General features: G+C 27.5%; 1 protein-coding gene across 2 annotated transcripts in view; it reads right to left on the bottom strand.

Annotated features, from left to right (window-relative positions):
• Positions 1-14,224, bottom strand: part of LOC107439618 (uncharacterized) — a 315,949-nt gene that overhangs the window by 69,234 nt on the left and 232,491 nt on the right. Inside the window, exon 1 of one of the 2 annotated variants that reach the window (XM_016052278.5) lies at positions 8,684-9,089. The exons of the other annotated variant lie outside the window; for it this stretch is intronic. Within the exon in view, the coding sequence (XP_015907764.1) occupies positions 8,684-8,691 (8 nt within the window). The 5' untranslated portion in view covers positions 8,692-9,089. Of the gene's footprint in view, positions 1-8,683; positions 9,090-14,224 lie in introns of those variants that run through there. 2 annotated transcript variants of the gene reach the window in all.

Below are 14,224 nucleotides of genomic sequence, written 5' to 3'. Positions count from 1 at the left end.
CAAATAGGGTCCGTTATTGTAACAAAAAAAAAAACTTTTTCAAGGAGTTTTTAAATTGTAAAGACATACAAGATTATGCTCAACACTGTAAAATTATAATTAAAAAAATTAAATTTTAAAAAATAAACAACAATTTCTGCTTCTAAATTAGGGATGCAACATACAAATATTTGGTATTTAGCTTATACTGCTGAATGCAGAATATTAATTTCGGACGAATAATGGAAGAATCGTCTGCCGAAGACAAAACTTAATTCGTTTTCATCCATCTTTCTTGTTTTCTGCCCTGGAAAGGGTTTATCCGATTAACAAAACAATAATGAAGATAAACAAATTTGTGAAGGGTCCGATTAAAAGAAAAATCATTTTGTGAAGGGTCCGTTTTTATAAAAAGATATTTTGTGAAGGGTCCGTTAACGGACCCAAATTTCTTCTAAACAGACCCCTGAACATTAACGTTATTATGAAGGAAGGGGAACATATTTTCGATGCACTTCATTTTTTAGAGGAAATAAAAGAGCATTAAACAATTTTAAAAAAATCAATTATTTAATAATTTCGCATTACTTAAATTAAGTATTCGCTGTCAAGAAAGGCAGAAAAAGTTGAAGATCAAATGAACAAATTCGAAAAAATGCTTTGGATGAACGAAATGGCACGTAAATAAATATTTCTTAATTATTCCCTTACAAGTTCGTATCCTTAGAGTAGTTTGTAGTCACTACATTTAAAAAAAGCAGTTGCAGTTAACTACATTGGTAACAAATTAGTTGCAGTAAACTGCAAAAATAATGTAGTTTTCCAATCATTAAACCGAACAGAAGTACCAGCTCGCGACAACTTTTCATACTTTATAAATCTTTAAAACTCAATAACTAAACCTAATGTTTGTTTAAAAGTTGCTCGAGCTTAGATTGAGCCCGTCTCATTTTAAGCATGAGGCGATAAATACTTCCGGTAAATTCGAAAAAAAAATCCAAAATTTTCAACTTTCAGACGATAAATAAACATAATAGACGATAAATAACAGATTGATGAAAATTTCATAAACAGCAAGAGTTAATCAAAATTGGTAGTACCTCTCTCACACTGCAGAACCGTAACGATATATATATATTAAAATGAAGTATATATATTAGCCGCACTGTCACTTTATAAATAATTCAGAGGCTCTCGTAACAACAAAATTATTAAAACCCTCTGAATATTAAAACTGCAAATCGTAAAAAATAAAAAAACACTTTGCACTTGAATCGCGCAGCTGTGAATATTTGACATCATGCGCAACTGAAGTCCAAAAATGGATAGAAATTCGATTACAACCCCCTTCACCGGTACAATCTTTAATGCGAGGGTGGGGGGCATAATTCCGTTATATATATATATATAAAAAAAAATCTTAAAAGATCCCGAAACATTTGTTCCGCTAGGGGAGTGAGTATTTTTTTTTCTTTTACTTTATTCCACTTTGCATGCTGTATTTATTTATTTATCGATAACGTCTTCTTTTCCCCCCTCCCCATCGGACATTGTTCGTTATTGCCAATTCTTCTCTCAAGCGAAAACGAGATTATAGTAATGTAATATGAATTTTCTGAGAATCGTTATAGGGGGTGGGGGGTGCAGCTGATAATACTTGAATATAAAACGTGGGAAGAGAAGATAAGATTCCAGTAATTTTAGATTTTTGCTTTCGAAAACTATTCTTAACATGGAAAATGCATATCTAAAAATGTAACGCTTAACGTGATGAGATTGGAGCTTTGAAGATGGCAATTTCTATTCAATAAGTAGCAAATAAAGAAACTTTTATACGTAATAAAATATATATTTCTTTAAATTAATAACTTAGTTAATTTTCTTAGTTATTTTTAATACATTCATTTTTTTACATAATAGGGTTGGCGCTAATCATTCGATAAATGCGATAAAATTTGGAGAATAAAATTGTGTTCGTTGGCGAAAATATTCGAGAATGATTTTTTCTACTGGAAAGAAAAATTTATATTTATCTCGATCCTCAAAATGACGTCAAAATGAATTTTTCTAAACAAATCAGTATTTTTTATTCGATTATAGTCATTTTCAGTTAGATGCGCCGCACGACCGATTAGGAGTCAGGTCCAAATATTATAAGCCTGAAACAAACTACAGTAAAATAGTTTCCTATAGGGAAAAAAATTAATCATAAAATAGTGTTAACATTTGGAGAAAACTTACGAAAATTGGCAAATACTTTTGGATATTAAATTAATTTACTGGCTAATGATTGGAAATCCTTAGCGCTGCCCTGGAAATATAATACGTATTTTTTTAATCGATTTTATGGATGTAAAATTAATAACTACATTTTTATAAAATACTAATATTTTATGAAAACAAATTAAAATTTTTTAAAGTTAAATTAAAATTTACATTGATTTTTTTCAAAAGAAAAAAATTATTTTTAACAGAACGAGTTTAGATTTTTCAAAGCTAAATTAAAACACAATTAGTATAAAACCAAAATATAAGGTATTTAAATCATTTATTTAGTAATTTTTCCGTTCATATGGCTATGGTTAGCCGGAAATTCTGATATTCAAATTCATCGTTCCTATTACCACACCAAAGTTGCCACTCAAATATGGGAAAAGTACATACTATACATAATATATATTAAGATAAAACACACAATCACTGTTGTAACCTATACTGGGCTAACTATTAATTAATATCTATAAATTTTAATTAATATCAATTAATATTAATAATAATTATTATTAATTAATAATATTATTTAATATCAATTTAATTGTTGGAAAAACTTAAAGAAATAAGAAACAGCTTAACATACTTAAAACAAATAAGGCTATTGTAAATGAAATATTATCCTTAAATATCCCATAGATCACTTTGAATGGTAACCAATTCTTTAAAAAGGCTCCCTCTATTTTTCCTGTTATTTTAGGCGATTTTTAAATTCCCTGTATTTTCCCTGTAAAGGGGGCATCCCTGCACACGTTTAGTAAAATATACAAAACTAAAAAGTAAATTTTTCCGAAAAAATGGTTTTTATGCCACGCTCTAAGGGCATTACAATAGAAAATTTTATTATAAATAAAAAATTTTGAATGAAAATGAAAATTTTATTATATATCCCGGATTTTTTCACACATAATAAAACCCTATTTTATTGTTAATTTTTCCAGAAATCTTTACCAAAGCGCCTCAATAAAAATTACTAAATAAATTTTGGAACCAAAAACACGGCAAATTTTATCATATTCCGGTAGTTTTAACCATACTCTTTTTTTTCAATGTACAAAACGAAATAATTCCATTTAAAGTTTATTCAAAGCCTTCAGGTAAAAATTAAATTCTAAATTTGTTTGCACCCAATCGGTACCAATACACAATGGAGAAAGTAAAAATACAAAAGAGAGGAGAGAAGCTTCAGACATACAAAAGAAAGCAAAGGAATTTTGAGGAGCCTTCCATTTCTTTTAAAAGCAAGATAAATCCACTATACCCCATTCAATACCAAGATTAGTCTTCAACGTTCAAAAGCAAGATTAGTTTTCCTAAGTTGCGAGATAAATCTTAAGTGTTCAATACCAAGATTAGCTCTCAGTGTTCAACAAAGATAATCTGTAGGGTAGGTGTCCAATTCAAGATTTCTTTGGTCAACTCCAACCATTGGAATGTAAGACAAACTGTGGTGATAATGAGTAAATCCACGTGAAGCGCATTCAATGGTATACGGATAAGGCACACCTGCCAATACAGTGAGTAAGATAGCACTGGAAACATTCCGCTCAAAATATTGCTAAAATTGAAGATGTGCATTATTATTTTATTCGAAGCTATAGTTGTTATATTATTCAACAATTTTATAGAACAGTTTAAGGATAACCGAGCAACTAACTTTTTTTTCATAGCTGCAATACTTTAAATTTTGTGTTAGCATGGTTTTCCGAACCTCTGTCGCCAAGGGGGAAAAGAAAAAACACACACACAGTTTAAGTGTCTTACACTTGAAGAAAAACGGTGATTTAAAACTCTTCATATCATCTTGATGTGAAGAATTATTCTTTTTTTAAAAATCGCCAATTTGGCAACATTTTTTCATTATGATGAAAATGATCAAAATCACTACCCATTCTCAGTTACTGAAAATTCTTAAGAAGCAAGATAATAAAACATTGAAGTAAGTTTTTAAATATTAAAAAATTATATTACAAACACTTTTTTTTCCTCACAAAACTGCGGCTTTTGCCCAATTGACGTTTTGCGACAATTCCAGACTAATCAGAGACAGCACTGGCTTTAGATGAGCTAAACTTGTCCAAACAGTCTTGAGTAACTGTTGCAAATTCACAACAGTTAAAGATAAAAGTGTAGAACTATCCATCGATACTTTTAGTCCATATGTATTACTGTTCAAATCAACAATTCCATTTACACATTTTGAAACATTAATACTACAAAGCTGTTCTTTCTTTATTCGAAGTTATTACAATTTATTTATTAGGTAAGGCTACAATTAGATTTAACGTTATCATATCTGTTATTAAATCATATGAAATTATCCATTAATACTTCAATTGGGTATACTATAGCCTACGTCACAGATCGTGTTATTCCTACTAAATTTAACTAGTAAACAAGATACTTTATCCTACAAGAAGAGATACTTTATCCAGATTTATAATTTACTTAATAAGTCTTATCCTAGTAAACAAGATACTTTATCTTACAAGAAGAGATACTTTATCCAGATTTATAATTTACTTAATAAGTCAAGAATTACATCTACAAATTCTACAATAAGCTTAACGATTTAATGGATCTCATGTGAAACTATCCATCATTTAACTATCAAATTATCCAATTTAATCCATAGCTGTAAAATTCTTTTTAAAAGTTTTAATCATAAGACTTTGAAAGCCGACAGCCATAAGACATACGAACAATTATGATTTTTTTTCCAGTTCTTCTAGGGAAATGCAACACATTTTTAATGGCAATAAATAGTACTGAGGAAATGTTTCAATCCAGCGAATAACGCAATCTGATTTCTTAAGTCCAAAACGCAAAAAGTACGGCGCAGCTAATCTTAACTAGTATGAAAATCTAAATACCAGTTCGAAAATTTAAATAGTATGAAAATCTTAATACGACACACGTCATCTTAATAGTATGAAAATCTTAATAAGGCAAGCGTCTTCTTGTGCATATTGTGATTCTATGCGAAAGACTGGTATTAAAATAATGCCATTCCGCATGGCTATTGAACGTCATTGTCATATAATTTGAAAAGTTATCTGTATGTTAACAGACCTCATTGTTAGAACATAAAAATACTTGTCTCGCCAAAATGTGATCAAAACTGCAGAAACAGATTAAAATTAAACTTGTTCGAAAAATAAAAATTATTATTTTTTTTTTTGAAATTGGCGTTTAAATTTTTATATGACTCTCTCTCTCTCTCTCTCTATATATATATATATGGATTGTTATACATACCACCACATTTTTCGTTAAAATTAGCAGTTTTTTGAAGATATAAAACTAGTTATTAACTTATCAAACTTTCTGTTATTGCATCCGATTTTTCTAAAATTGACTGCATCGTAGTATATAGAAATTTCGACCATTTATGCATTTATATATATATATATATATATATATATATATATATATATATATATATATATATATATATATATATATATATATATATATATATATATATATATATATATATATATATATTTAAGTCTATTCTGCAATTCAGTACTTTATAATAATCAGAACTTAATTGTATAATAATGAGTAACTATTAAAAAAGTTTCTGAGACGGTGACTAATCTACCACGAACGGTGCTCGCGCGCTCGTGTATATTATGCATGCCTGCAGTTAACTTAAGATTTCATTCAACATTCAAAGAATCTCAGCATACAAACAATGTATAAAACAATAGTAAACAAAGATGGAAATAAACAACAAATAGGAAACAGAAATATAAAATCCACTTTGATAGGATTAAAAGGTGAGAAAGAGCAAAACCCTTTTAATGGTAGAAAACATCAATGAAATAAAAACAGGTTTCTGTACATCAACAAGTGCATCGGAGAAAACCTATAAATGGAGTAGTAAATTTTAGATAAGTAAAAAATAAAATTTCGACAGCACGATATTAATTATTATTCTTAAATATCATCTAGGCCAAATAAATATTTGCAATGGATGTTGGAATTATTTAACTCGAATCTCAATAACTGATTACTGTTACTGACAATTCCAAAACTGGTTACTTTTTAGGAATGGCGTAAGAATTTTCTAGATTTTTGCAAAAAAATGCAACTTTTCCTGTCCTTTTTTTTTTTGTTTGTATTTTGTAAAAACCTTTAAACTTAAAAGTTTTTCTTTTTTTTTTTTATTTTTTTTTTTTTTAAATTTTTGATAAATCAAAAAAATTTTATGAAGAATTTGTTTCCTCTTATTTTGACGTTACAACATTTAATATTAAGATACAAAACATTATCTAAATACATCTTTACAAACAAAAACAGTGCATTATGAAATAAGAGCATTTTTGACAAGATACTTAAAGGAATGAGCTTTTTTTTTTTTTTTTTTTTTCTGATTTTAAATTTTTAAAATATATTTTTTTCAACATTAATTCAAAGACAAATTTTCAAAAATAAAAATAAATAAATAAAATGAAAAATTAATAATATTATTTTTTTAATTTAACAATAAATATTCCAGCATATTTAAGACAAGTATTAGGAGAGCAAACATAGCCGCTTTAAAAATAGCCTATTTTTTATTAGTAAGGGCCAATAAACGTAGAATAATTGGAGAAAAAAAAATCAAAGATCCAAAACACTAAAAAAATATTTTAATACTGAAATTGTTTGATGGCTTTTTTTTTATTTTTTTTTTTTACATTCAAATCAAAGGGATTAATTTGTTAAAAAAAAAAATAATAACAATAGCGGTTTAAAAAAACTGCTACCTTAGACAACTCAAAAGGGTTGTAAACGCAAGGGAATAGGTCAATATTTTGTATTCATCTTTATTTAATTTTTACAAATTCTTTATACTCTTTCGAAAAACATAAAATACTAAGCAAGCGTTATTTTAAAATTTTCTGACCATTTTTCCCAATAATTACTGCCTAAATATTATTATATTACATATATATATATGCCTAGATATTATATACGCCTAGATATTATTATTAATCATTTTGCTTTCAAATTGCTGAAAAATATTTTTTATTTCCAGTAGTATACTTCATAAAAATGTTACTCAGTTTAAGATTTAGTAGGTCTAAACAAAATTAAAAGCTAGCAAATGTACAGAGCGAAAAAGTACTGGTCAAAGTACTGGTAATTTTTAACGGAACATGTTTTACAGTAATAATAACTGAAATTACTCGATCACTCGAATAACTCAAATAACTGAATCACTCGAATTAAATTAATATTCCTGTTTAAGTTACGGTATAATATTTTATGGTAAAAATTGGAAATGTTTACGGATGATGCAAGAAAAGTGCCGGTACTTTATACCGTAATTTGATCCAGAATTTTTTACTGTGTAATTTAGTTGGGGAGAGAGATATATATTAAAATTGTAATAATGCATACGTTAAACTTAAATAAATATTAGTGAAAAACATTAATCGCATTTATGTAAAACAAGCTTTTTCTCAATCAATAATATATTCAGAATGAATATTTTAAATTAACTTTCCGTTAATGGGACATCAGACATAAACATTAAATTTTGAAATATTAATCTTAATTATGATGGCAACATTAAATGTAAATTACAGTTCACACTGCCAAAGAAATCTTTTTTCTTCAACTGTTACGTTCCTTTAATTATTCTAATGTGATGAATTGTAATTTAAATAAGTAACTATATTAATGGCAATGATAATCTGTGGATGATAAACTTTAACCAATTATGAAATAATCGATCTCTTACTTTCAAATGCGCAAGAGTTAAATTTTAACAGATGATGTTTTTTAAAAAAAATAAAAATATTATGTCGATTACAACAGGCAAAAGAACTTGGTAACTATAAATTGCAAAAGATGATATTTATAAAAACTTAATAAGAAACGTCTCAAATAACCACAGGAACAAAGGAAGCCTCATAAATTATTTTTCACTGACAAACTATGAAATTATTATCGAAGAAAATCAGCAAAAAACAAGTTGCAATATTCTTAACGATGAACCTTGTTAAGGATCCCATATTTAACATGTTATCATTATCATGTTTCTTTTTTTTATGTATAAAAAAAAAGAAAAAAATTATTTTTTTAGTCATTAATAGGAAGAATTCAGTGAAGTTTCATAAAGATAACTATAAAAATGTAAACAAAGCACTTAAACTTAAAAAAAAAATAACCCTTTTAAAAATATATAAAACCATCTTAAAAAAATAAATAAAACATTATTATTTTGAACCATAAAAAAATTTCCCAACTTATTTTTCACTGTCAAACTATGAAATTGTTATCGAAAAAAAATAAGCAAAAACAAGTTGCAATATTCTGAACATCAGATATTTCTCCGAATTATAAATTTCAAATGTATTTCTACAATAAGTCAAAAACAAAAAAAAGGGGAAGGAAAAAAAATGTGCTAAAATAAAATGAAAAGTTAAGCACCAACCTGCACATTGTTAATCCAACACACCATTTCACATTTTGCAGCTAAGTACACACGAAAACGATCTAAACACAAGCAAACGATAATCTTCACACCTGAAGCCCGAATATCTAAATTCGAGCATTGTTGGAAACGAAAAATAAAAGGATTCCAAACAAGCACTTTAACAAAGACGCTTGAAGGTAACAACATAAACACTTGAAAGAAGAAATCTATGGAATCCAGTAAATTATCAGCCAGAAAGAGCTTCGAAAATGGAAAAATTTAAGACGCTCTTTCTGGGGACAACCTCTACCCGCAACTGTGAGACAAATGGCACCAGGTGTATACTCTGCATGGAACAGCTTCCTTTCTGAGAGAAAGGAAAAGGTGGTGGTGGGGTGGACGCTTCTCTGTTGAGGCCCACAACAAGGTGGAAAAAGGGGCAGGAGTATATATCTTCGCAGGGGATACTACCCCAGGGTTTAGACAATACCTCCTAGAAAGGAATCAAGCCTCACGACGGGTTACTATAAGCGATGATGACGTAGTAGAGTTAGGCCCAGAGGGAAACCAGTCAGGGTAGCTATTTTTACGAAAAACTCCGAATCTGATCAAACGAGCCATTGGCGATATTCTCAAGTATTATAACCTGTGTTGGCATTCAGCCAATTGGCGAATATTTTTTATTTGAATTTGTAAACAACCGTGTGTGTTCTGGTGTCAACGTTCTTCGTAAAATTTATATTTATTCAACAAATGTTGTAAATGTCAGCATTAATTTAATTCTTAGTGTTATGGATAATTGCCAATGAGTGCTGTGTACCAAACTGCAGAGGATTTTACAAAGTTGATGGTACAAAAGCATTAAATTTTGGATTTCCCAATACGTAAGAAATGGCTTGCCGCCATGCCAAGAGATTTTGAAGTTGCAAAGAATTCTAAAGTGAGTAATATTTGTTCTTATTTTTAAAAATTTAATTATGCTTCTTTATTATATTTTTACTAAGAGTAAATTATTTTAAATTGTGGATAAATTATTTATAATAATTAAGTTGTTCTTATCAATCATATCGCAAACTATTGTAATATATAGTTATTTTTATAGAGTTTTATTTTATAAAAATATTAATAATTTTAGTATTTTATTAAATTTTTGCTCAAACTTTAAACATTTTTGTTTGACCATAATATATTGTAATTTATTTGATTATGAAATTTAAATCTATTAATTTTTCATACATGAATATAGTATGTACTATTTATTTTAAATGCACATTTAAATATTGTATTCATTTTGTTATAGGTATGTGAGATGCATTTCAAGGAAAATGACATTAGAAAAGAGATATTAAATGACATTAGAATTATTTTTAAATGCTACTGAAAGTTAAACATATATCAGTAAAATTTATGTTTACATTTTATTTATCATTTTTTGAATTTGCTATTTAATAAAATATTTATTATCTAAGGTTGCTTACTTTATTTTAGTTTATCAGTGTGACGGGTAAAAATTATACTTTTTTAAATGTTACTGAAAGTTTAACATATTTCAGTAAAATTTGTGTTTACATTTTATTTATCGTTTTTTGAATTTGCTATTTAATAAAATATTTGTTATCTACGGTTGCTTACTTTATTTTAGTTTATCAGTGTGATGGTAAAAATTATACTTTTTTAAATGTTACTGAAAGTTTTAACATATTTCAGTAAAATTTGTGTTTACATTTTATTTATCGTTTTTTGAATTTGCTATTTAATAAAATATTTGTTATCTAAGGTTGCTTACTTTAATTTTAGTTTATCACTTCTAACAATCACACTTCCACAGGAAAAAAATACAAATTATAATCATGCTTTTGATATGTTTTTTTTTTTACTATCTAAACCTTGTTTGAAGACTGCATTTGATTTTCTAAATTTTTTTAAGCTCATTTTATGTCATTGTTTATAAACAATTTCTATTTTATTTCGTATGCTCTAGTTCTAATAACATGCAAAACATAATCATTAAAATCCAAAATAATCATCTACTAAAAATGTAAGTATCATATTATAAAAATTAGACCCCTTTCTTAGTTTTATGTCAAAACTATAATAATAATAAATGTGTAAAATCCCTTTAAAAATATATTTCTTTGTTTTTAATCCATACATTTTATAACAAGATAAAATTTTCCAATTTATAAAATAAAACTGATATTTAATGCTTAAAAATATATTTTTTTTCATTCACACAACAGTTATTTTTGTTAGAATTGATTTATTGTTAATCATTTCTGAAAACAAATAAATATATTAAGCATTTTTACACAATTTAAGAACATTTAATCTAGACAAAAAAAAATAATAATAATAATTTGTAGAAAGTAAAAAATTAGTAGAAGAGTAACGAAAAAGTGTCGAGAAACAGAAGGGAAAAAGAGAAGCTTCGTCAGAAGTGATCAGCAAATCTGGGCCTAACTGTATGAGTCATCGTTTTCCGTCCTTCGGCTTTCTTCAATCTAGGAGGTATTGGTTTAGATCGTTTCTTTCCCCCGTCTTTTTTCTTTTCTTCCATCCCCCGTGGTGGAGCATCCTACATCATCACAAAAGAGGGTTTCGAATTTCTTTCTTGGTAATGGTGGATAGGAATGTATCATTGGTAAGTTTTAAGTATCTCATTCGATAGAAAACTAGAACAGTGATTGGTTGTCCTTTTTGTTCTTTTCTTCTTTTTTTTCTTGAATCATAATATAGTGTAAAAGAAGGGAAATTTGTAATTTCTGAGTTTGAACGTGAATGATTAATATGCTAAGAATAAATATTCTAGGAATTTAGGAAGAAAGAATGATTAGGGAATTTCAAATATATCAAATTTATCAAATATATCAAATTCTGAGTTGGACACTGGGATATATCCGTGTCGTGATCTGTCACGCCAACTACAATCGCCAAGGTGCCAATTAGATTTTAAACTTCCAAATTTTTTAATTTATTTTTTAACAAAAAAAAAAAAAAAAAAAAATGTAGATATTTGCCCGGGGGTGGCTAAGAGTTATACCTTTCGAATTGTAAATTTCGGTGATCTTTTATTTTTAGTTTCTCGCAGGTCACTGTCCGGAAGTTGCCAATTATTGTGCCACAGATCACGATACAGAAATCTCCAAGGAATTGCTACGAAAATCGAAACAGTATAATAAAGAAAATTATTCGATCTACTAACTGTGTTAGTGTTCATAATTTTGTTACGACAGAAAAAAAATTAAATACAATTATTTAGAGATTTAAATAAATTAAAGTAAATGAAAATGAAATTACGTTGAATTAAAGACATAAATTCCTATTCCCCTCGTAGAAAGTTACCATCAAATCAAATTCATCAGCAAGCTACAAAGAGTTCTCGAAAAAAGTTTCTTACAAAACTAATATTTATATTAATTTCCTAAACTAATATATAACTAACTAGGAAGAAAATTTCGAATGTTTTATAATACTTTAAAATAAGATATAAATATCCATTAAATAAAAATATCCATTAAATAAAAATACATTAGGAACATTTTTTATTAATAGTAACAGAACATTTAACTACTTTTAGAATAAGGGAAGGAGCTCGAAATCTCAGAAGATTTGTTTTTAAAAGTATTTAAAAACAATTTTTTACAATAATTATATATTTTATTTTTAAAAAAAAGTCTTTAGACCCATGATTAGCAAGAATTATTTTTCTGTTTTGATGTATAACGAAAATCTCTGTTTCTAAAATTAATTTTATGCGAATTAATTATTTTATTTCAATTATTTTTATTATAAATGTAATATAAATAAAACACAACAATGTGCCATTAAAAAATTGACTTGAAATAATTGGTAAGAACGAAAACAAATTGCTTATTATCGATACATTTCGCATAAGAAAATAGAAGTTATTTCTGTATTCTGTAAAAATGTTGCACGATATCGAAGATTAAATATTGATATCATCGAAAAATATCGATGGTTCACTATATCTCGCTATATTTTTTTCAATTTAACTCATTTTATTTTTTACATTAGTAAATATTCTTGCAGCCCTGATGAAATTCATCCTAATATAGTATTCCATACTTCTCGTTATCGATAAAGCTTGAAACATTTTTAAGTTAATTTTTATCATTGACGATAACAATAGCGATTTTACCCTTGTAGATATTTAGCAAAATCGACAATGATTGCGAGATTATAATCGTTGACAATTATTGTATATTCGATATTTCAGAATTAAATTCATGATAAATCGTGAATATTTCAAAGTAATGTTGACGCGATGTATAAAAAAAAAATCGATATTTCGCGATATATCACCTATTATTCCTTAGCTTTACTTCAAATAAGAAAGTCAAGTGATAAAATCCGAATAATGATCGTAGTATTATCATTGATGATAATTATTGTACATTCGATAATTATTATTAAACGTTGCACTCACGATACATCGTGATAATATAATTAAAATATTGGTATCGCAATTATAATTGTTGATAATTATTTTATATTCGACATTTGTCGTCGGGAATTGTACTAATGATATAAGGTGAATATTTTCAAAATAACATTACCACGATATTTAAAAAATATCGATATGTCACGATAGATCGTCTAGTTTTATTCAAATCATTCCCCCCCCCCCCCTTCAAATAAAAAAATCATGTGATAAAATCCAAATAATGATAACAATATTATCGTTATTAGTGTAGTCTAGCCGACAATAATCGCAAGATCATCATCCTCGATAATTATTGCGTCTTCGATATTAATCGTTAAAAAAGGTATTCACGATATATCGTGAGAGTATTATCGAAATATTAATATCGCGATACTTGAAAAATAGTGATACATTTTTATTTTAAATTGTAAATTTAGAAAATAGTCTTACGTTATGCATTGATTGCTTTTTCTGTTCTGAGAACTTTTTTTCGAATGAAATAGAAGTCACGTGATAGGGACCTAGATGACTGTGATGAATTCGAGAATTAGTCAAGTCTTTTGTCTCAGGGGGGAGGTGCCAGGAAACGAGAGTGGATCAGCAGAGTGCTAATTGAGGCAGAATGGGATTAGGGGGTCCGGAAGTTTTAATAGCCCCAGCACCTATTCTCGTTTCGATAGCGATTAATGCACGGGATAGTGGATCTGTCGCATAAATTCCTATTATTACAGACAACAAACGGGGATGGAGCAGGCGAGCTTGATGCGTCAGCGTTCTCTTTTTTTTATATGCATTCACGGAGATAATACCATTAACATCAGAACTAAGCGGTCAATATTTTTTTTTAAAAAAAAGAATATTAAATAATTAGCAGACGATGAATTTAATAACGCATTTAAAATTTCCAACTTAAAAGTTTAATTGAATATTGTTTAAGTGCGGGATTTACATTGAAATATTGCTTATGACCCACATACTTCGTCATCTTCAATTTCATTTTATTTATTTGTTTACTTTTATTTTTTCATTTATTCATTTCTTTAAAGAGATCGAATAATTTAGTAAATTATAAATTATGGAATTTCAATATTTAACATAGTATCTTCGGAAAAATA

The sequence above is a fragment of the Parasteatoda tepidariorum genome, chromosome 9 (genome assembly GCF_982258835.1).
Source record: "Parasteatoda tepidariorum strain Cologne lab strain chromosome 9, Ptep-v5.0, whole genome shotgun sequence".
Classification (NCBI taxonomy): domain Eukaryota; kingdom Metazoa; phylum Arthropoda; class Arachnida; order Araneae; family Theridiidae; genus Parasteatoda; species Parasteatoda tepidariorum.
Note: the sequence above shows the minus strand (reverse complement) of the source record. Positions and strands in the feature narration are given on the sequence as shown.